Source organism: Amblyomma mixtum, chromosome 2 (assembly GCF_055824585.1).
Source record: "Amblyomma mixtum isolate Tamu chromosome 2, ASM5582458v1, whole genome shotgun sequence".
NCBI classification, from domain to species: Eukaryota; Metazoa; Arthropoda; class Arachnida; order Ixodida; family Ixodidae; genus Amblyomma; species Amblyomma mixtum.
The window spans coordinates 8,164,488-8,189,275 of record NC_143013.1 but is presented as its reverse complement, the minus strand read 5'-3'; the positions used below and the strand labels follow the sequence as shown (position 1 = coordinate 8,189,275).

General features: G+C 45.2%; 1 protein-coding gene and 1 long non-coding RNA gene across 3 annotated transcripts in view; one reads left to right on the top strand and one right to left on the bottom strand.

Annotated features, from left to right (window-relative positions):
• Positions 1-151: 151 nt before the first annotated feature.
• Positions 152-17,562, top strand: LOC149358336 (UDP-galactose translocator-like). Of its 2 annotated transcripts, none has more exons than XM_089570389.1 (5): positions 152-768; positions 1,103-1,350; positions 4,559-4,642; positions 6,547-7,184; positions 17,364-17,562. In XM_089570389.1, exons 1-5 carry the CDS (start codon positions 696-698, stop codon positions 17,455-17,457), a joined length of 1,137 nt encoding a protein of 378 aa, XP_089426515.1. In that variant the 5' UTR covers positions 152-695; the 3' UTR covers positions 17,458-17,562. The 2 variants fall into 2 exon arrangements, with proteins under 2 accessions (XP_089426515.1, XP_089426516.1); XM_089570390.1 differs by lacking the exon at positions 17,364-17,562 and adding an exon at positions 11,083-12,566.
• The window catches only part of LOC149358332 (uncharacterized), a 65,162-nt gene continuing 48,559 nt past the window's right edge, over positions 8,186-24,788 (bottom strand). The window contains exon 3 of the long non-coding RNA XR_016288663.1: positions 8,186-9,202. This is a non-coding gene — a long non-coding RNA (uncharacterized LOC149358332). The remainder of the gene's footprint in view (positions 9,203-24,788) is intronic.

The window sequence follows — 24,788 nt, the reverse complement described above, 5'->3', positions numbered from 1 at the left end:
CAAAGTTAGCCCCAAGGCTGCCTTTTTGTCACTTAATAAATCTAAAAAATGTATAAAAATAAACAGTTTATAATTGCAGGGAATAATTATTTGGGTGTTTTACAACCCTCATTAATTAGTTTTTAAGTTTACTGCAGTACGTGTTAGGCGCATTAACCGGCAGGTGGCGCAAACCTCGCTTCCTCGAAACTTGTTCTGATAGTTTTTGCTTCGTTTCGTTTTGTGCCGGTGAGAATTGAGCGCTGTTATGATACAGCTGTTCTCTAAAAGTGTTCCACGTGGATCGTCGCGCCGATTTGACGAATGTCGGAACCTTCATTGACGTGCGCGCACGCTTGCACGACGCCCGGACTGACGCTAGCGCTGGTGTTCTGAGCCGGTCGTACACGTAGGCAGTGTAGGCGGGACCCGCGCACCACGACGGCATCTCCATCCCCTGGCATTTTATGAGCCTGCCAAACGCTTATATTTGACGCAACGGTCTTACAGCGACCGGGCAGCGTGCTCTTTGCGCTGAGTGCCCAAGTGTTGTGGCCGTTTCCGACGTGGTGTCCTCGAGATGCAACTGCGGCCCGCTCAAGTCCGCTGCTGCCAAGTTTGATACAAACCTCGTCGTAGATTGCGAGACTTTGTGACTAAGTACTCGAAACGTCGATTTTTTATTTTCTGACGTTCGTAGCTAGCTGCATTCAGTCATGACCGGCACCAAGAAAGATGAGGTGTTACTCATGGGACCAAGCGCTGCCGTCGCCGAACAGATCAAGACTGGTATGTTTATCCCTGCTGAATGTTTCATGTAATTCTCGTCTGTATGTGTCTCCTTTACACCCCTCTGTTTCTTAATTAGATGGCTGCAACAATTTCATATACGACGCTGCTACAGTAGTCTGTCACTCAGTTTAGGTCCGTGCCCAATTTCCAGAAACTGTGGTAATTTGTGAGTGATCGCTTATTTGCATATGTGCTGTCACTAAAAAATAAAATAAACCCTCAAGCGGCTGCTTTTCTGAGAAGCCAACATAACCCCGTCAATAGCCAGCGCGTCCCGTTAGGCTCGACAAAAAGTGACGTACACATGTTTTCCTCTTTGCCACATGCGCAGGAACGCAACGGACATTAAAATACGCATCTCTGGTGACGCTAACGGTTCAAAATGCGGCCCTCAATTTAACCATGCGGATGGCACGCACGCAGAAGGATCTTTTCATAGCGAGCACAGCTGTTATAATGGCTGAGGTGATAAAGCTGGTGACCTGCCTCATCATGGTGCGTCTTGACGAAGGCAGCTTTCAGAAGTGGCGCTCCTCCCTTCACCGCATTGTGGTGCTGCAGCCCTTGGACACACTGAAGGCAAGTGGACACAGCATTTGGAGAGGTTGATTGCATGGCTCGTGTTTGAGTTTCGGGTGTAACTAACAGATAAAAAGGTGTGGTGTCTGTGAAGAAATACAATACAAAAGTAAAGGAGCATTCAAGAGATTTCACATTATACTGCAGCCGGTGTAGACAACATGCACGAGAGCATAGTTAAAGGAAAAGATAAAGGAAATGTCACGCACTATTGTAGGGTAGGTTCGTACATAGTTAGCAAATTTTGTGCATCATCAGCCACATTGCACAGGCTTGCACACCTGCTCTGACATGGGGGTTCCTGTATGCTGTGTAGTCTGCTGGGAATGCAGAGTGGGAAAAAGCTTTAGGCTGGGAGACGCAGAGTCAAGGTAGTAGAGAGAATATACCACTACTGTGTCGGGAAAAAAATTATGGCTTTGATGAGAGAAGAGAAACATTTGATTTACAGTGGTGTTAGCAGTTCCTCCAGCCTTGCAGAGGAAGCGTATGGACTGGTGTGAACAGCTTCGTTGGCAGTTTGGGACAAAAACAAGAATGAAAATCCCAGTACTGCATTTCCACTGCATCACAAATCAGCATATTCAGTCTCCTGCGGCGGCCCTTTGGGACGTTAAACCCCCATAAGCCCATAAACGCAGTCTCACATTCATAAAGTATCGGGGTTTTAACCATTGCCAGTAGTTGAAGTGGAACAGGCATCTGTAGGAAGGACATCTGTGCACTATAGCATGTGATAAACTGTTTTCTTTGTGAAAAATTTGTGCTTAATCTAGAGCCTGTTTATATATATCGGTAGATCACCTGCTTCATATGCTTTGTCATAATAAAACTGGCTCATTGTGCATGACTTGCCTCTGCTATGCGTAATTACTAGACTCAACCACTCTAAAGTGATTCACATGTGCTTTGCAAGGACTAAGCTTTTAAACAGCATTGACTGCTGAAGAGGTCAAGGCACTGAATTTTTTCGTAGCTTGTCCTGTCCTTTGTTTGGAGTGATGCAGAAAACATTAGTAAGCATGATCCCCGCATGGAATTTGCCTTTGCCGAGTGAATAAGTTTTAACTGCATTTTTTCTACCCTGTAATTTTGGTTTCAGTTTCAGAAGCTTAACTGTGGCTGTTGCATAACAGATAGGTTCGAGGTTATGTGAGGCATACAACTGCAATTTAGTTGCTGCTTTGTCATTTTGATTCGCTCGAATTTTTATGCTAGCCTGCCGCAGGAGCCAGAATAGCAGTGAATGGACAAAAAAGCTGCTGTTTCTGTGTACTTCATGTGATCTCAAACCAAATTGTGGTGTCAGAGCCATCATTCAGTTTCTGAAACTGAAACCCACACCGAATGGGAGAAGACCTTCAGTTATAAATTATCTACCGGCAAGTTTCATATAGAGATGCTTGTTTACTGATGCCTTGTGCATTGTTCAGAAGAAAGAACTCATAGTGAAAATTGGTATCTGTACACCTTTAAATGTTTTAAAGCAAAAATAATAAGAGGAAGTGTAGGGGTTATAAAAATTGATTTCAAATAACGCAGCATTGCACTGGCAACAAGCCATGGAAGATGTGCTCACTGAGCAAGGAACAGAAAAACAAATGGATTTATCATTTCTTTTTTGCCCATTCATGCCACAGCTGACACATAACATCACCTCTCCTTTTGAAAACTGCCTATTGCACAAATGTTCAGGATGGCTTCATTGTTAACATTTCAAACTGATTTCCTTCTACTGAAAAAAATATCAGAAGACTGTAATAAATCAACACCTCCACATTCTGTTGTCTGTTACAAGGCAACCGTGAATATTTCAGGTGTTGAAATTGCTGTAGGGCTTTGATGCAACCAGGTACTAGTGCAGAACCTTGTGTAGTCAGCAGCAAAAGTTTCCGGGATTCTTTTCTCTGGAGAAAATTCCAACACTGCATCGAGGCCTAGTTGCCTATTATTTGTACCAGCAGGTGGAGCTTGCACAAACTATTATTTCTGTTGACATTTTAGATAATTGATTTCTATGGCAATGTCGAAAAATAAATGTTTTTTCACAACGACATCCCATAAACTTTTGCCGCCAACAATAGTCATACACATTTTACTGCTATGCCTCCAGAATTGATATATTGTTAAGATCAGCCAAATGGACAGGGAATAATGCCACTTAGGTCAAGTGGTTGCTTTTGAAACATCCAATAGTTGTAGAATCTAGGCGAGGTAAGTATTTCAGTGAACCTTTTTATGGACACAACATTTTTTAAGGTGAATATCTGTAGTGTCTCCATTACACACTAACGCTCTTCATTAAGTTTTCCTCTTCACAGAATGGAAAAGGTCTTCATTGTGTTGGTACCCGCTGAACTTTGTTTTTTACAGTTTTTTGTGGGGGGTCAAAATGGTTCTAATCCATGGCACTGGGATCACTACATAGGTCATAATTAGAGAAACCATGTGCACTTGTGCAAGGCAGCCACAGCCTTGTGACACCTATAGTTAGCAACTAAGTAGTGGTGGCTTCAATATTTAATGATATACACCTTGGCTCTAACAGGAAGAACTCACTCGTAGGCCTAGTTTGTGTAGTAGCTCTTGGGCTTCCATGTGGACCTTGGCTTCTTCCAGTCTGATGCCTAATCATTTCTTATTTATGGATGTAAAATTTTGCATAATGCAATTAGGTAAGCGCGACAGTGCTTTTCGTGACCAGTCCGAACTTCCAGCATCACCATTGTCATCTCAATATGGATAAGATAGTTAAAGTAGCTGAAGAGTTCTACATAAATCTATAAAGTAGCCATTGTAATCGGGACGTAAATGAGAGAGGCTGTAACGCAGAGCAATGGGACATCCCACCAGTAATAAGAGAAGAAGTGGATTAAAAGTATGTATCAGCATTTATATTGCAGGTTTGTTTCGTGCTTCACGTGACCCAATCGAGCTACATGTCATAGCCATCATTTGGTTGATGAAACCAAAACAGCATGAGAGAAGAAATTCAATTATAGATTATTTAGCGGTCGTCGGCGAATACCATGCAGTGTTCCACGTATTCTAATATCTAATGCATCATTTGAAAGAAGAAAACATGCAGCTAAAATGAGGTGCCTATAGCCCTGTCATAAGCTTGCTTCAAACAGTTCTTTTTAGTTGCGGTTGATGTCCAGATATGCATCTCCAACTTGATGCTTTCTTCTGCGCTCATCCAAATCAGGTGGCTGTGCCTTCTTTGGTGTACAACATCCAGAACAACCTGCTCTATGTTGGAGCCACCCATCTGGACGCAGCCACATGTCAGGTGAGAAGCTTGTAATGTCCCCATTGCCCCTTTTTTCATAGGCACTATTTGAAAATGCCCTGTTATGGAAACATAACAAGTCCGCTAGAGACATAATGAAAAATCGCATCAGAGAGGCTTTTGGTGGGGTCTTAGCGGTTATAAACATACTAAGCGATTAAAATGAAAAATTTAGTTGGTCTTATTACCAATAGCAGGTTTGGGTTTAAAATGCTATGATTTGCTTGACAGTACGTTGGCATTGCCAGCTTTACCATAGCCCACTAGGAAACGCTGCATACCGAAATGTTTTGATAGTAGGTTCAGTCAACTTGGTCATAGTGTTAACTGTCAGTGAGTGGACCCACCTAATTCGTGAGAGCAGGCAGTATACACACTCTGCCCTTTTAATGCGACCATATTAGAGTGGATGTTTGGAGAAAAAGCTGCGTGTGTTGTTGTCAGACTTTCAGGATTGGTCGAGTGTGTTGAGTCACGCAAACTGTGGTAGAGGGTGTTATGACGTCACATGTTGAGCTGTGAAGTGAAAATCATTAAAGCTCGAGTTAAATTGTGACTGTGGGGTGTAACATGACTGAAATGTCATTATGAAATGTAAAGATGTAAAGTAAATTAATTTCGCTGAAAAGAAAATTGGGGCAGTTAGTTCCCGTGACCCTTCGGTTGTGAGTCAGACTTGTTGCCCTGGGCCACTGAGGCATGTTTGTTCAACTTAGGGAACACTTGTGTTTCTTGCGGTGTATCACTTCGTTTAGTATGCCTACTGATGTATGCTAGTTAGTACATGTAATTAATAGAGGTACTAATAAGGAATGAAGGTAGTAAATAACCATTAACGCTGTCTCATCATACCCTTAAGGCAAAGCTTAAGTCTTCCCCATAATTTTTAGTTCCCATCACCACTTGCAAACATTAAAAAGAGTTTTGTCAAGTTTTCTAAACGCCTGTCTGTGTGAGTGTTGAACACTTGTTTGGCTCATGCTCTTATTTCTGCGAATTAGTTTTTATTAGGATGAGATTTAAGTGAGATTGGATTTGAAGAACTTCTTCTAAGAAATGTAGTGCAAAAACCTAGATTACGATACTATAAACATTTCTTGCTTGGTGCAGTCAGGACAGGAATGCCATTTTAACGCGTGTTGTGCTTATGCTGTAGCAGTGACATAACACAAGTGGGTTCGTACGATCTACCTCTCCCAGACAAAGTGCAAAAGGAACAAGTCAGCATTATTTGCTTTCTTCTGGCTCTGCTTTAAATAATAGAGAAAAGTATAGCTTTTATTTGTAAAGAAACAACAGTGTGGAATATAGTACATCTACTGTGTGCTCCTCTTTCATAGCAGTCTTCAAGCTTTGTGCCTGCTGCAAAAGATGAACGTGCTGTGTTGATGACAAACATTGTGTTGTTGTCATCACTGACCAAATGCCAGCCTTCTCCTGGTTAGATTTCATGTACCGCTTTGCATAAAATTATCATTAATAGATATTTCCCCTGCTCTCTACCATGGTTGTAGACTTCAAAAGATGAGTTTAATCAAGGTGCTTGTTGATACTGTGCCACTGTGATGGATCTCTCAGCATAGCTTTAGGCACAGCCAACACACAGAGAGCAGGGCAACTTCCTCGTTTTCAATGCACACATAGCATTAGTACACGCTGGTAGTGTAAACAGTAGTGGCTGGCACACTACAACTTGGAACATACAGTCTAAGTACAGGCTATAGCACAGGTGGCAGTGCCAGTGAATGGGGCTGAGAAAGGAAGGACTGGGGGAAGGGCTGTACCTCAACTTCTGAGCTGCCTGCCACTTTCTAGCTCGTTTTGCCTCAAGACGGTCGTCAACCCGCACTTTAGTTTCTTTCTTACCTTGAAGCAGGTAACTGTGTGTGTGTGTGTGTGTGCAGGTGACCTACCAGCTGAAGATCCTCACCACTGCCCTGTTCTCCCTGGCCCTGCTCAACAAGAAGATTGCGCCCGTGCAGTGGACGGCGCTTTTCGTGCTCTTTGTGGGCGTGGCACTGGTTCAACTGGCGCAGCTGGGCGCACCCGCTGTGGCGGGCCACGTGCAGCGGCCCCTGGTTGGCTTCTTGGCCATCCTGGCAGCCTGCTGCCTCTCGGGCTTTGCGGGCGTCTACTTTGAGAAGATCCTCAAGGGCAGCGACGTGTCTGTCTGGATGCGGAATGTCCAGCTGAGCACCTTTGCTGTTCCTTTTGGTCTGCTCACGACGCTCATCAGTGATTACTCGGAAGTCCGCGAGAAGGGCTTCTTCTACGGCTATGGCATGCTCATCTGGATCGTCATTCTGCTGCAAGCCCTGGGCGGGCTGCTTGTTGCAGTCGTTGTCAAGTATGCAGACAACATCCTTAAGGGCTTTGCCACGTCACTAGCTATTGTCCTTTCGTGCGTGGTTTCGGTATATGCCTTTGAGTTCCGCCTCAGCTGGCAGTTTGTGGCCGGGGCGGCGCTTGTCATGGGCTCCATCTTCCTCTACAGCCGGCCCAGCCAAGGTGCATCGCAGTCGCACAGTGCGTCACGCAAAGTGTAAGTACCTGCAGCATGTGCTTTCATGAACGGAGTGTGCTCTGCAGGAGGCTCCAGATGTTCACAGAAATGTCTGGTGGCGCCAACACTCACTGCCAGCGGGCATTGAAAGGCAGGCAAATCCGTGGCACACTGTTAGTACCACACCTGCACAGACATAGAACATGCGGGGCAAACCAGATGTTTGACAATTTGTAGCTTGCACACCATAGCTTGCTAGATGCAATCTCAGCAGTTAGAAGCGTGCCTGATTTTGTTTGGCATCCAGTTGTTGATATTGAGATAAGAGACTGAGAGTGAATATATATAAATATAAAGTGTTCGGCTCTAGTTTTTGTGCTAAAAGTGAAAGAGGACAAACAAGTAACAAATTTTTGGAGCTGAATTTACATTGTATTTTTTGGTTGAAAACAGATATCGAATTCACCGGCACAAAAATATGCTCTAACTTACATCATGCCTCAGGCATTTGTATCGTAATTTTCTAGTTTTGTTTTTATCTTAGACAAATTGGATGGTAGGCTCTTGTAGAAATGGCTGGGATCTAGTCTGTCTTTGTTTTACTAATTTTTTCTGTTCATTGGTTGCCTGTGATTGTAAAGCTATTTTTACCTCAGTGGAGCAGCATGATTGACCTTACTTCAGAAAGAGCTTTAAAAATTCCTTGCTTGAAGCCAGAGCCTCTAACAAAGTTAACGACCTGACCTGTTCAGCCACTGCCTCGTGCTAACAGACTGTCCATTTTGAATGTCAGCTGTGACATTGAATAGATGTTGACAGTTTGTGCAAAACAAGGTAGATGGGCGCAGAAACACTGCAAATGCAGATGGTGATGTAGGTGACGAAAGACCATGAAGAAATGGAATGAAATTAACTTTTATTAATTTCTGCTTTTCATTTCATCACTGAGAATAACCTGGAAAAGCCTGAACTGTGCAGTGGTGTCTCGAATAACCCAGTTTGCACACAATTTTGAATTGAAGTGATAGGGTCCGATCATTTGTAAAACCCGAAAACAGAGGACCCAATGTATAAGGCAAAAACTTTCAAGAATTCTAATGTGTCTTCTGTTATGTGTTTATAGTACAGCAGTCTTACAATGCGCAAGCATAAAAAACCTCTGCAGTTCTGAAATTTTTTTCTGTATGCATTGCTCATGTACATTGGTTAAAACAGTGACCTCTTCAATTTCACTGCCTTTATTTGAACATCCCACCCTGTACACTAGGTGCAGAATGCGTGTGGTGGCAGACAGCTGGCACTTCAATATTTGTACAGGTAGCAAAGCTGTACAGTTACGGAGATGAAGTTTTTAATGTGTTAGCACTAGAACCTCCAATCCCAGATTTCGCCGATGTCTGTCTGTCCAAAGCCTCTTTCCGTGCTTGGGAAGAGCAACCTGAGTGTCACAGGCTGCCAACGGAGTGTTGTGGTACATGGCTTAACCACTGCACCGCGCCCCCAGGAGAGGTATAAGGACTCCCAGCAATCTACGAATGTAGAGAATGGCCTGTTCCACACATATGAGCGTTAACCCGTTAAACGCTATTGCGTCATACACTGAAGCCTGAGGTTAAAAGTACGATATCTCAGATCTTTGTCCGAAGCCTGCTTGACTTGAAAACCGAGCCTCAAACTGAAACTAGTAAAAACCAAAGTGCTAGCGCACCTAATTCGAATTTGGCCTAACCACGATAAATCGTCCGCCATTTTTTTTGTTATGTAGTCATTTCTTGCTTGGGCTATTGCCTGCAAGCTCCACCAGGTGCTGGAGAGGCAGTGCTGTGGCATAGAAAGCGACACCATGTAGTGCTACACCAGGAGCCCTTCCAAATTGCATGGTTCTGATGGTTTATTTACTTTTCTTTCAGAAGAATGTTGTTCCCCGCCATCGATTAATGCAATGCACATTGCCAGTGTTAGCATTGACAGGTGGCCTTTGGAGTTATTGGAATAGTTGTTCACCCAACAACAGCTGTGCAGCCAGGCTTGTTTCCCATCCTTGATTGCAGTGCGCACTGTAAGGTAATGAATAGCTGTCTAATTAAGCAAAGAAAAGGACCCATAGTTTCATCAATTCTTAATGTTGTCACACTACATTCTTTTTCTCTTTTTTATAATTTGCCGTCAGACTAGCCATCAGCTGAGCTGGTGTTTAATTTTCTGTTTCAGGAATTATGTTCGGTTTTCCACCTTTTGCTTGAATGAAAGTATTAAAATTACTATGCTTACCTAGTGTAAAAACAATGAACTTTAGGAGCAGCATAGGGATGTTTTTTTGCCGCCCATGACAAAGTATAGCCGGAACCGTATGGAGCGTTTTTTGCGAGCGAAAAACGCGACGAGCGGCGAACGGCCGCGTTGCCGCAGACTCGCGAGCATTCGCACGAGGGAAATGTAGCGGCGCTATCGTGCCGCGTTTTCCGGGTTGCCAGACCACATAACTCCCAACGAGATTAATTATCTTTGTTACTGCATATATAATATGCCTTTTAAATTACAGGACACTGCAATAAAAACAATCTTCATGTAATTATACAGCGATGTTTCCTCCAAAGTGTATTTATCAAACTTAATTTCACGAACTATAGTATGATACAACTTGAAAAAACAGCAGTTGCTAACACTGGACCCCGGTCTGCGGCGTCTTGTATTACTCCGCTGGCCAATGGCAACAGTAAACGAAATCAGCTTTTTAATATTAAACTATATCAAACAATCCGCATATTAAAATTCTAGAGCTCATATTTTTTTTTTGTGACAGGCTGCTTGATTAGGTAACAAGAAATGTTTAAGCAGCGGACTACTTTTTCGTCGTGGAGGAATTCTGTGCGCGGAGGCTCAATGTGGGCGGAGCTTCACTGCAGACTATAACACGATGCGTGAATGCACGTGGCTCCTTGGACGCGCGCACCAGTAAAGCCAGCTCCTCCGAGGAAACAGCAATGTTCCCCCAAAAAGGTTCCACCGAGATGTGCGGAGAGCAGAGCCATCTGTTGGCAAACCAAAAAACCAGAATGACACATGACTGCACGCTGATTGGTGGGCGCCGGCCGTGACGTCAGTGGACGCGCAGCGCGAGACGTTTTTTTCTACAAGCGTAGAACCACGCGGTGGTGCGATTTCGTGTTGGATTATGCTGGGCACGCATCCCACCATCCGCGCGGCAATCGCGCCCGAAATCGCGCCATGCAGTTCCAGCTTATGACTCGTACATGTGGCAAAGAGAGAAAACCAGTGTATATTACTTCCTTTCGAGCCTCTTCCACATCAGTGAATTTTGCTTTTACCTTTCTTTTTTGCCCTTAATTATGTTATAACCAGCCAAATATCACAAGACCAGTCATGCATGTCATTGAGGTACGTATGAGCAAGGTATGACTGAGCAGGATTGCTGCTTGTTAGCTAAACAGCCAGAGATGTTGGTCATAATGGCTCGTTGATCTCCATAAGCCATTGTCGAAGGACAATTAAAATGAACATTGCTCTTAAGTATGCTTTCATACACATTGTGGACTCAATGAATGTAGTGAAAATGAGTTTTTTCTGAAAGACCATTATTAATGTGCGCATATATGTGCATATCTTGACACACAGCTCAGGGCTATGTTCATTTGGAATGAATAATGCAGTGCACATGTCACCAGTGCAAAAACATCCAAACAGAATCTGGAATATCATTGATGCACCCTTATTACACTGCTTGGCAACTCAGTGCCAAAACAGCACCACATTCATTGCGCCATGCACACAACTTGCTTCTAGTACATATTATGATCCCTGATATTTCAATTTCAACCATACTGCTTTTTAGGAGCATCCTGCTTGCTTTGAAAATTTTCGTGTGCATTGTCAGTAACACCACTACTCTCTAACAGTTGCTTCACTCTTTTTACAGGCTGCCATTATCGATTGCTACTGTAACGCCACCCACACTATAGTATAATGGCGTGTGAAGTTTGAAATGCCAGTGCTGAGTGCGTCACAGTGGAGATCACAAGACCAGGTGGAAAGCGTCCTTATTGATGCTGAAATCCACTGTTGCGTTAGTTTTCACTACAAATGATGTAGGGTGCGTGCCAATAATGGGGAAAGCAAGATGTCATACATGGTTGAAGTAGATGCTCTGGTGAAGGTCATGTGGTGTCGCTTACTATGTCAAGGGTATTCTAGTGATAAATGATGCCATTTGTATATCCTTGCGGCCAATAGGCATGCACAGGCCGCCTTGTTTTGCTGAAATGATTACTGCATGCAGAGCTTGGTCTAAATTGTCCATGTTAAAACCTTAATCCATTTGAATCCTTGTTTTTGTCTTAATCTGTCTAAATCCTAGATGTCACTTGGTCAATACTTGTGTTCTTTTAGTTGAAGGATTAGTTTCTTTTGTCCAGCGTAAATTGCCTTGGATATGTTGGCCACTTTTTTTCTGTTGCTGAGATTTGGCTGTGGTTTATACTGCAGTAGTTTGCAAGCTGTGATATAAGCTGCAACTTTTTACTTTGCCAGCATGGGCATCTTTTATGCGACATATTTACTGTTTTTCCTTTGATCGATATGTTGGGACCATTCTCGTGCATATAGCTCTAAAAATGCATATATATTGGCCCTATGTACACAGATGGCCTGTGCTGTGTTTTTTTTTTTTTGCAGGTGCATGATGCTAATATTTTGTGTTTTTACAATACAGACAGGGCAGGATGGAGGACATCCAAAATGTTTAGCCAAAAATTGTGCCCCCTTGCATAGACCTTTTTTGCAGGATACAAGAAAGGTTGTAGTTCTTAAGGGCATTATTGTACTAGTGTTCGTACCATCTGTTGAAGGATCGCTGCAGTGGTTTTGAAGGTGGCTGTAAAATGCACGAATTGCGTAGAATAAAGGCTATTGAGCTTTCACGCTGCATACCAGAATCTCAAAAACGCACCGATAATTTACAATTAATGTTTAAAATCCCCCATCTTAAGGCTCGCGGCAACATCCGGTACCGGTCTTACACAAATTTTTCCTTTCTGCATCGTAACACGCACGAGGCATCAGCACTGAAGGGCTACCATTGGCTAAGCAAAAACCGCAACTATGTTTGTAGATGAAGCAGGTGAAGAAGGCGGGGTGTACGGCCACTGGAAAATCGTTTTTGAGTAAAGGAAATGGCGCAGTATACGTCTCACTTCTCGGTAGACAGCTCAACTGCACTGTGAGGGAAGGGAAGGAGGGAGTGAAAGAAGAGAGAAAGAGTTGCCGTAGTGGAGGGCTCCAGGTTAAGTTCTACCACCTAAGGATCTTGACATCGCATCGCACGGGGGCCTCCTGTGTTTCGCCTCCATCGAAACTCAGCTGGAGAAGGCCACACATTGCTCCCTTCCACTTCCCCCTCCATTGTTGTACAGGCGCGGACAAAAGTTAACGGAGCACGTAACTGTCTTCGAATATTTTGCACGCGTCACCTAATTGAAATTTCTAGCAGTGGTGCGCGCTTGCTGGTAGCGGAGGTTGGTGGGCTTCCTTGTAGACAAACAACGCTTGTTCATTGCCGATGGGGAAAGCGTGACTGCACTTCGAACGCAATATCGTGCTCCGCTTACTTATGGCCGCGCCTGTACCTTGGTGCGGAAGCGAGCAGTTAAAAAAAAAACACACAAACAACCGACCTGGGTGAAGCTTTTGTGAATGGAACATAGTCCCGGCCTATGAGCTTTTTTTTTTTTTCTCGGGCTCGCTCCGATGTATGAGTTTAGAGGGAAAAACGAGAGGGCTGTTTTTAATCGCCGATATCTGTGGTGCTTCATAAGAAAGAACGAAAGTTTTTGCAGGAAGATTGTGGGCAATTCAGTATATCTGTATTACGGATTTTCTTGCCATCAATGAAAACCGTTGCATGGACCCTTTAATGCATTTGAATATACATAATTTTCACTAGTGTCATAGCGGTCGCAAACTTTGGGTAGCGCAGCAAAAGCCTGGGGTTTTCCTAATGAACTTATTGCATAGTTCTTGCATGCACTGTGGAAGCTAGCCTGTGCACTAAAAGATGGCACTCGTGAAGTCGTGTAAAAACTATCTATTGAACTTTTCTTCCTTCACTGGAAGATGGTTAGGGATTTCATGGTGTAGCTTCGTGCTGAGTAAAATACTTTTCAGTATTTTAGTATCATTCAATTTGATCAGGAAACAAACATTTAAGAGAAAAAAAAAACTGAATCCGAACATAATTCCACTTTGTGATTTGAAAGTTTTTTTACGGCCTTATGTCAGCTTTCTGGTACTTTATAGGCGTCTTATTGCATTGTGAGGGCGCAATGAGTTGTTATCACAGTCTCTGTGTTCTGTTCTCTCTGTTTTTGGTGCTGCAAATTCATGTTGTTGATGTAAGGTGCCTTTCAGTAGTCCAGTCATTGTGCTAAATGCTTATATTTGCCAGCCATTCACCTTGGAGCTACATGTGTTGCCCCTATAACAGCCCACCTGAATCTTTAGTAAGTACGAGCTTGAGAAACTGCAGGCAAACCTGGAAATGTCACAATATAAGAGAAAAGGGCGGAGATTTTTGCTTGTGCCTTTGACAGGCATTGTTCTGATTGTTTACACTCCACTAAACTTACAATCTCACTGCGATTTCTCCTTCATGACTGGTTTTGTCGTTTTTTGTGCTTGTGTTGTGAGTGGTAGGGCTTGTTTGTCACTAAGATATGACTTCTGGAGCATGTGCTATTGCTGTCAATGAAGGACCATCTCCTTTGCAGGTTGAAAATTGGGTCCCTGTTTATTACCATAGGCATAAATATATTCAAAATGTTGATGGCCACCAAGGAGATGCGTTCATCACATGAGTGCATTCGTTATGTAATTATTGTACGCTTTTCCTTTTCTTTGGCATCAGACCCCATGCAGTTTGGGAAAATTGCCCCGGGTGTGCTGCTTGATAGAGCTTACTATGAATGTGCTGGTTGCAACTTGCATCCTAGTTTTGCAAATCTGTTTTTTGACTGTGCATTCGCAGCCCAAATTAACAAGGGCATCAGTATATCATAAAAACTTTAGTATCACTTGGCTTGTTAGAGCTGGGAAATTTCAATAATAGTTTATAGCTTAAATGAATATGCTTTTTGTGCAGAGGCCTGTGAACAAAGTGCCAGTCCCAGCACTTAGGTCCGTCAGGTTCAATCGTTTTGCAATAAAAAAGGCCATATTTTGCACGGACAACAATATTTCAAAAATAGTTCTTCCCCCACATGATTGAACAGTGGAACCGTCTCCCTTCCTTTATTGTTGAATGTTCTGACATGAAAAAAAGTTGAAGAGTTGTTACCAATGCATTGTAATGCCATCCTGCTTGGGCAGGACTAGCTGCCTGCAGTATTTCTAAATAAAAATAGATGTCACAGGTGTTTGATTTGTGCAGCTTGCATTTTGTTACAGCAGTTGATGAATTTTTCTTTCATGATTAGAATAGACAGATTGCTTGATGGTTATTATAACAGTCTGTTATTAATTATTAGTCACTTAATTCAAACTTTTCAACAGTGTGTATTAAAAAGGCTATCCTTATTTCAAACTTCACATGATTCGAACAAATGTTCAATCCCTTTCGAGTTCGAACTATCGAGAATCTGCTGTGGAAGGGCAAGTGACTGACCTTCTCAGTTCGGACTTGCTTTTGTTTTATGTACATCATGTGGTCATTTGCCTGAGCCAATTTTCAAGTCAATCTCTCTTAATCTGCACGAGTGCTGTATAGACAAAGCTTTTTTTTTTGAAACTGTGTTGGAAAATGTCATGATGTCATCGGTGCCAATATTTTTGACTCTCCAAAGTTTTGAGAAAGCTGTTCAGTGGTGGTCTCCTGCTCACTTCAGGCAACGTAATTAGTGTATAGGTGTTCATAGGCTACATGGTTATGCTTCCCTATCTCCAGTGCGAAGTAGCAGACCAGGGTCATGTTACCACCAGGCCCACCTCTCCTCCTTTTCCTCTCATTAAAATTCCTTTCTCTCTCCCTCTCTGAGTGAATTTTAATGGCATTTTCTTTGAACAAGGAGAGCATTTGGTTATAGTGAAACCTCGTTATAGCGAACAAGTAAAAAGTCGTAAAACAGTTCGCCATAGACGAACGCGCGCAGCAGCGGCGCAGTTTAGTCATTGAAGGGACAGCAATTTTGGCGATCCTTACTAGAGCAACGTAGAGATGTTTTCCCAGGTTTTGGTGGCGTGTCGATGACGCTCGCGGCTATTCGAAGACCGCAAAAAACCGAGCGCCAGTTAGGTTGGCTCCTCCGCACAGCACCGCAAGCGCAGGTTAAGCGCCGGCTACTGTGGCTTCTCCGCATCACAGTCATGTCGCGTGGAAAGCGGTACGTCAGAGCGAAAGCTGTTGCCGTTTTCGCCACCTCCGCGACAGCCGACATGAGCAGAGGATTGTTACTGCAAGCTTGCAGCCGCCGGTGCTGCTTCCATGGCGCTGTTTACGGACGCCAGAGGCGTGAACGCGTGCTGACTGCCGGACTGCAACCCTACACGCCGCTGTTCGCGAGTGCGAGATGGAAGTGCAAACCTTGGCGCGAACGCGTGCCGCATCACCACTAGTCACTTGTGCACTGCGGCGAAGCCTGCCATCCGAATGGGCACTGTTTGGTCCTGGGGAGTTCGATATTCCCGTTTCATGGCCAACCGCGTTCTATGTGTAAAGGAGAAATTGCATGAATGTGAAAAATATTTACGAAGAGTTCGATATAGCCAATAATTCGTAATATCCGTGTTCGTTATATCGAGGTTTGACTAGCAAACTACAATGCCAACAACACTATTTAACCCGGAGAAACTCCCTTGTACAACTGTCGTCATAAAACATGTTCGGCACTCAAGCGCCATCAGGCTTTGGCTTCTTCGTCACGTTGTCTTGCATTTCAGTCATCCGAAGTGGCAGTCGAAGAAAAGAATCTTTGTCTTGTGGGGAAAACAGCTTATCACGACATTTGTAAACCAAATACCTTGTTGCTTATATAAATGGACCACGAAAAAGCTGGGAAGGGGTAGGATTGCTCTTTGGGGACGTGCTACGCAGGCTACACAGCAGAATGCTGCCTTGGGCTGCAAGTCTGAAACCGGTGGTGTGGAGCTTTCTTTGTGTTATTTTTTTTTTTTTGTAGCTGTGGGGCTACGATCAGGTGACTGCCAATTGTGATTATTTCCCTGCTTTGATTTTGGGGCTTTCATATATTTTTATTTTTCCAGTATTACTGTATGTATGGCTTTGTTTTTGTCGGCATTGTATTTATCATAACTTGTGAAATGATCTGCTGGCCTTGTTTGGCATCGTTTGTTGCTTGCTGTTAGGGATTGTTTTGATTCTTCTAATCCTAATTTTTCTTTTCCTCTCCAAGACTGAGTGGTACAATCATTGTTTTCTATTTGCTTGCTGTAGTGTTGAAAAATAACTGGAAACAAAGCATTGAACAGCAGCTTGTGTGTGCAGCCAGGAGAATGTTCTAGCTTTCTTATGTTACAACAGCTTGGAACCTTTTGTTGTTTGCAGATGTTCACTTGCGAAGTGTATCTGGGTGCAAATTTTTTAGCATACTGCAAAACCTGGAGAGTATCAGAACCCTTGCATTGGGAGTTGTTAGTGTTTTTAGACAGCTACTTGGAGCACATCATATCTATTGCTTGATATGGAGCCACCTCCATTGCCCGTGTAAAGGCATGCTATGAATGGCTTGTAAACTATGTTTGGGTGCCGTCAGGAAATGGTGTAAAATGCATGCTTGCTACAAGTGTAGCAATGTATGTCCTTGCTTGGTAAAAGTAACTGCCATCCTTTCTTCAAATATCTTTGACTGCATTAGACTGAGGGAGCCAGTGTAAAACAGGTCAGTGTGACCTCAGTTCATTTGTTTCCATGTTCTGTCTGGATTGCATTAGTATCAGTAAGTTTAGGTGGCCAACCTTGTGGTGGCCTGTTAAGAGTCCCCAGGAGTGTATGCAACTTGTATAGATCTGAGCAGAAAATGTACACTGAATGAGCATGACATGTTATTTCTTTTTGTGTACATCTGTAATGAATGATTATGTCAGGTGCTGGTGTTTGCCTACATTTCCCATGTCTAGCCATCTCGTATTATGACACCAATGAGCAGCATTTACCTGATGTGTTTTTGTAAAATTTCTTGCTTGCCATTGCAGCTTTGGAATACTGCGTGCAGTACCTTTGCGGCATATTGTTTGTGGCTGGCTGATACACAGTCCTAAGGTGCAGAAGATCCTCATGGAAGTGTAAAGAACACGTTATTATGTGCATGGCTGCCGTGGTGATCTCTTTGAACTGCATTGAAAGTGCTTGTACATATGCTAATTTCATATTAAAATGATATGCCATCAAGTGCATTTTTTGTTGTCTCTTGCTCGCTGCATCTTGTGGAAGTACGACGGTCAGTCTTCCGCCCCGCACTACCACCCCGCGAATACAGTGTAATTGCTCGAGGGAACAAAGGGAGGGACGACAAAGCATGATCATTCATGTGTTTATAACACCTGAAAGTAATGCACAGAGCGGGCCAGCTAGCTACAAAACATCGAGGCAGTCCTCAGAAGCAGAAGGCTACGTATACGGAGGGCTTCCGACTTGTTGGCTGGGGCAGGGGATTTCGGAGGAACGTTTGCACATGCTAGCTGAGAATTGCGCCCGGGTATTCCCATGCGCGCCGCATTCATGGGGCAAAGCCATCCCCAGGCTTTTACCGGGGGAGGCAGTAAGAGCACGCATTTGCTGCCCTTGCTTTGCCCTGAACCAGAAGCCCGACAGCGAGGCGCGGCAGACCTTCCATGCACCAGCCCTGGGAGGTGACGAGAGCTTGCGGCTACGTTCCGCGGTCTCTCGACGTTGGATGGAACCAGAAGATTACGCTCTCTGACAGTCACTTTTTTGGGGAGGGTATTATGGCTGTCTTGGCTGACCCTCCTGCTGGCATAATCCCCTCCCCAACGAAGCGACATTCAGCGGAGTTCCGCGTAGCCTTCGAGGTAGCGCTCCCATTGCTTCTTCTGCTTCCCCCATGAGGGAGCTTACCGTTCTCAAGGAGAAAAGTCTCAAGGGAGCAAATACTTTGCTTTTAATCATGGATGTACATTGCTGCTATGGTAAATGGAGGTCTCCTATATATTGATTACACTGCTGTAAGCTGTGTGGATTGACCCAGCTAAATATCTCCGAGAAATTCGTACACATTCACCCACAGAATTTTCAGTCAGCAGGCCTTCAGACACTGTCCAGCCATGCTAAACTACACTGTCCCAAATTTGTTTCTATTGTTTAATAACTCATTAATGATGTCCTCTATAGACTGTTTATATTAACCATTAGAGCTAGTCGATACAAACATGTACCCACTCTTGAAGAATGTTTTTGTTGCAATAGTACCTTCCGATATTCATTTTTTCCACAATTAGTCCGAGATTGGAACCAGGGGCAACATTCTTTTCCTTCACTTTTTTATTTTTTTTTATATAACCCACCACCACCCATCAGTTCAGCCTACCGTGGACAAATTTTGTGCAGCTAACTGAAATCTCAGTTACATTTATTTCGGCCCTTTGCTACCCCGTCCCTCATAGATTCACTTTCAGACGTTAAACCCTAATAAACCAAACCAATGGGGTTTTTTTTTGCTTTTTTACTGCTGTGATTCTTACCATGTATTGATAATATGCAAGTGTCATTCTTGTTTTATCACTTGATTCCTTCCATGTCTATGCCACTTGAGTTACCTGTGTATCATCCTATGTTAAGCTTCAAACTTATAGTCACTGAAACTGTATTTGCATACCGTATGTTCTTCTCTCTCCTGTAAAAATCCCCAAAAAGTGACAGTATTCCGAAATTAATAAATAAAAATTGGCTGGGGCTAAGCCTGGATACCTCGAAGCGAAAAGATGCGGTGATATGGTTTAGCTTATGGTTATGCTTTATGATTTAGCCTATGGATATGCTTACGGTTTAGCTTATGGTTATGATTTTGAGTAGTAGTAGTAGCAAGATGGTCAGCCATAAACACTGCGATTGTCTTTGCTGCGTCGTTTAGCGAGACGTTATTCTCGTTGTTCGGGTGTCTCGGACGCTCCTTGAGCTTTCAGCCTTTCATTCCTTCGCTCCTTTTCAGCCAACTCCCGTGGTAGCACTTCTGTACCGGTAGTGTCACTCTCTTCCTCCATTTTGAATGCGCTCGCCTATTCTTTGGCAAGCGACCCAGGTACCCCTCCTGAAGAACTCAAAGCACACTTACGAGTCAGAACTCAAGGAGTCACCATACTTCAGGCAAGGATGCTCGGAAAATCCAAGACGGCAGTGCTCACGTTCGACGGCCCAGTCTTGCCAAAATTTGTCATTTATTACGGAGGAGAAGTACCATGCTACCAGTACCGCCCCACTAGGCAAGTGTGTTACGTCTGCTTCCAGCAAGGACACCGCTCCGACGTGTGCCCCACACCGAACATTATTGTGTGCGGAATGTGCGGAGTTTCGAACCCGCCCGACGACCACGAGTGCGCGCCCAAGTGCATAATCTGTGGCGAGGCACACCGGACCGGATCCAAGGAGTGCCGAGAGAGATTGAAAAAAGCGAGGCCAAAACCCACAGGAGGAAGAGGACGGAGCGACCAACGCGGGCGACCACCCAAGCGATGGCTCAGCTCAGAGGGAGAGACATCGAGGAGCCGATCGAGGTCCAACTCCTTCCCGCCTCTACCACCAGCCGGCCCACAGGAGGGGGAGAAGCAAGAGAAAAAGAAAAAGAAGAAGCCTTCCCAGACAAGCGACAGCAAGGTGAGCTGGGCTTCTACCACTGCTTCGCACTCGGTAGGAAAGGATAGTGACATAAACAACACAAACAACAAAGACAGTCGCGTCACAGAACCGAAGGACGCGAACAGCGATGCGCTCAGACGCGAACTAGAACTCGCTCGAATCAAACAAAACGAGCTCGAACGCAAAGTTGAGGAACTCACAAAAACACTAAAGGAACAACAGCGGGAACTCGACACGACTAGAGCCCTTCCAAAACGACAACCACAGGCATCGAACGAAGGAGACCTTGAAACACGAATGCAACAGATGATGCATGCAGCAGATGATGCAGGATATGATGCAGCAAATCCAGTCGCAAATGCAACAGATGCAAGTACAATTCCAAGGGCAGATCTCAGAGATGAGAAGCGCTTTTAGAAAACAAAAACATACCGAAAACATTAGGGAAAGGGCGTACAACCGTCCAGCGCTAACAGCTTTCGCAAACGAACAAGGCAACAGCAGTAACGCGTAAACATGATCAGTACGTATCGGCAAGAACAAGAACACTTAGATATGTGGCAATGGAACTGCAGAGGCTACCGCAAAAAGCAGGCCCTCTTAAAACAATATATAAACACACAACTCACACCTCCTGATGTAATTGCGCTCCAAGAGACTGGAATCAAGCCGACCTTACAAGGGTACGAGGTTTACGAGAGTCAAAACGAAGGTAAAGCGGCCGTCCTAGTCAGCAAAACCATTACCGCCATCAGGCACGATACCATATCGCCGACACCGACATTGAACACGCGCTTGTTGAACTCATTCCGAAGAAGCGAAAGGGACGCAGCACGTTCTTACTGAATGTGTACAGCCCGCCGAGACAAAGAAAAGCCAAACTCTTCGACCTGTTTTATGGAGCGCACAAGCTGGCCAAAGAAAATGCGCTCATCATCGTAGGAGATTTCAACGCCATGGACAGGAGTTGGGGATACCAGAAACAAGACATCAAGGGAAGAACATTAGTGGAAGTAGCGGAATACTTTGGCTGCAGTCTAATCACAGATCCTGCGACCCCCACGAGAATCGGGAATAGCGTGAGCACGGACACATGCCCGGACCTCACCTTCGTAAGGAAGAGCAGGGAGTCGCAGTGGGAAAACATGATGGAAAATCTGTGCAGCGATCACTTTATCCTCCGGACACGAATAGCATCCGACACCATAAAGACGCCAGATTGGACAGGCGAAAATCACTGACTGGAACGCGTTTCGCGGGGCTTGCAACAAATCTGAAGGCGGTATCCAATCACTGGAGGAATGGAGCGCCATGCTGAGAGAAACGCGACAACGATGCACAAAAAGTCTAAGGAGAACGACAGCAACGCCCGAAGTAGACGCCCACCTCCCCAGGCTATGGGAAGCGAGACGCAGTCTTACCAAAAGATGGCGGAAGCAAAAACACAACAGGAAACTAAAACTAAAGATAGCAGAAATTACGGCAAAGGCGGAAGAATACGCGATGCAACTCGCGAAACAAAATTGGGAATAACTCAGCGACTCGCTTAGGGGAACTCTAGGAAATAAAATCAGAAAACAATAAAGCCATCCACAGATTCATCCACTCCTTCGAGGGATCAGACATCGCCCTACTGGAGAAGGCACGAGAAAAATGTTTTGGCGATCACAAACCCCCGCGGTACCAAGGAACGTATCGAGGAGCCGAAAACGAGAAACTCGACCGCCCCATAACTGTGGAAGAGGTTTACGCGGCCATAAGAAACACCACCAGAAACACGGCAGCCGGAGCGGACAGAATCGACAACGCCCTAATCCGCAACCTGAGCGACACAAACATTGGGAGGCGGAGACGGGAATTCCCGAAGATTGGAAACACGCCGAAGTAATAATGATACCTAAACCTGGTAAAAAGCTACAAATTGAAAACCTCAGGCCCATATCACTCACGTCGTGCCTTGGCAAGCTTTACGAACGGGTTGTAACTTTAAGACTTCAAAATTAAATGGAAGATAACGACTGTGTACCACATACCATGTTCGGCTTCAGAGCGAAGCTCTCGACGCAGGACGTTCTCTTCCAAATACAAAAAGATGTCCTGCGAAACGTACCTCGGACGGGAGAAAATGTCATAATGGCCCTGGACATCAAGGGGGCATTCGATAACGTCAGCCACGAAGCGATCCTTACGGGCCTAGACAACCTGGATTGCGGACGCAGAATCCATGGCTTCGTCAAAGCCTTCCTGTCCGATAGAACTGCCACCATCGGCATAGGAGACCTTCGATCGGACAAAATTCGCACTCCAAACAAGGGAACACCCCAAGGGTCAGTTATCTCACCCCTACTCTTCAACATAGCTATGATAGGCCTAGCTCGAAAACTAGAGAACATCGAAGGCATCAGGCATGCAATGTATGCTGACGATATAACAATCTGGACAAACACGGGCTGTCTCGGAGAGAAGAAAGAAAGGCTACAGCAAGCGGCCTCTTGTGTAGAGCAATACCTCGCAGAAAGAGGACTCGCATGCTCGACCGAGAAATCGGAACTGCTGAGAGTCTGGAGAGGCAAGCAAAACCGAACCGTCCCAACCAACGAGGACCTAAAACTCAACGTCTACCTAGAAGGGACGCCCATACCCGAAAAGACAACAATAAGAATTTTGGGCATGTGGGTTCAATCCAACCAGCGCAGTACTCACACTTTTACCCTGCTGAAAGCAACCGCTACAAGTCGCACGCATGATCACCCGCATCACCAACAGGCGACATGGCATGCGTGAAGAAGACACACTAAAACTAGTCAGAAGCTTAGTAGTTAGTCGAATCACGTACAGCCTACCCTACCAGTGCCTCAACAAAAATGAAATACAACAAGCGGATGCCCTGCTACGCAAAGCGTATAAGACAGCGCTCCGACTACCACGCAACACGTCTACAGAAAAACTCATGGCCCTGGGATTACACAACACCTTCGAGGAGCTACGAGAGGCGCAGCTTGAGTCGCAAAAACTCAGGCTGTTGCAAACAACGACAGGAAGAGCGCTCCTGCAGAGGCTCGGATACCGCGAGCAGATGCGAGAAATGTCGAGGACGGCAACGATCCCCGACGAGCTTCGCAAGACCCTCAAGGTAGCTCCAATACCAAAAAACATGTATCCCAACCTCCATCGAGGCAGAAGAGAAGCGAGGGCCGAATTCATTGAGAAAACATACGCTCCTCAAGCCACGACCGTGTATACAGACGCGTCTTGGAGAGGAGGAGATACCAAAATCGCTGTAGCGGCGGTGGTCGATTCGTCTTTACGCGAAATGACCAGCGCGTCTCTCCGAGGCTGCACAGCCGCAGAGTCCGAGGAAGTAGCCGTTGCTCTAGCGGTGGCGGAGGGCTATAGAACCGGGCGGTCACTAACAATACTCACGGACTCTCAAACAGCCTGCCGAAATTACATGAATGGCAGGATAGGTCGTCACGCGCTCCGTATACTCCTCGCAGCGAGCGACAGAATTAAAAACCAGGAAGAACAAAACGACAAGATCCCACACAAAATTGTGTGGGTACCGGGGCACACGGGGTGGCAGGGAACGAAGAGGCCGACAGGATACCTCGAGGATACATTACTTTCCGAGCATCCGACGAGACCGCCGAACTCGCGCCAGCACCCAGGGAATATTCGGCCATACTACAAAACTATAGAGGCAGAAGAATGCGATATCCCCCACCGCACAAATCTCTCAGCAGAGAGGAAGCTGTCACTTGGAGACAATTACAAACAGGCTCTTTCCCAAACCTACATATACTAAACAAAATGCACCCTACGATATACACGGACTAATGTCCCTGGTGCGACGAAAAACCTACTCTATACCACATCACATGGGCCTGCCAAAACATACACGTGGTCCCCAAAATACAAAACCCGAGTGCGGAGCAGTGGGAGACTCTGCTGTCCAGCGACCGCTGTGAAGACCAAGGTCTGGTGCAGCTAGCTCAACGGGCGGCAGTGGCCAGCGGAGCCCTGGACTGAGGGCAACCGACCACTGATTAGAGGCGGACGACTTCGACAGAGAAGGCTCCTGGGGGTAGAACCAAGACGTCTCTGAAGATGCCCCCAAACCGCAGGAAAAACCATTAGTGTAAATAAAGTTTTCCCTTCCCTTCCCTTCCTTGGCAAGCGGTTATATAGCCGGCCTCCGCGATAAACGCGCTTGCGGTATACCCTCCTTTCAAATGCGCACTGCGCACGGCTGCGGCGCAAGGTCAAACGGTGGCGAGGAGGAGAAGCGGCAGCGCACATGCGCAGTAGCCTGCGCCGTGCGTGACGTCACTCGTGCTCCGGCAGTCCCCGGAACACCATCGCTAGTTACGTGCAACGCCTTGCCCGTTGGAAACAGCTTTGAACGCAATGCATTTTTGAGGAAAGGAAACGGCCCACTATAATTGTCTCACATCTCGGTGGACACCGAAACCGCACCGTAAGGGAAGGAAGGAAGGTGGGAGTGAAAGACGAAAGAGGTGCTGTAATGAAGAAAATGAAAATTGGATTTGAGGAAAGGAAATGACGCGGTAACTGCCTCGCATATCTCGTCGGACACCCGCAGCCCCCGATTACAGGTCGCTGGTTCGAAATCCTGCCGCAAGCTAGGCTCTAACTTAACTAGTCGGTTTATGCTGCTTGAAACGCTGAATCGTATGACACCATCCGTAACATTGTACGGCAAACGGTTGGCATGATGCAATTTTTTCCGACGCGCTGTATACGCTATCGCATAAAATGGCAGAGCTCTTGATCATGTGTTGGCAGAT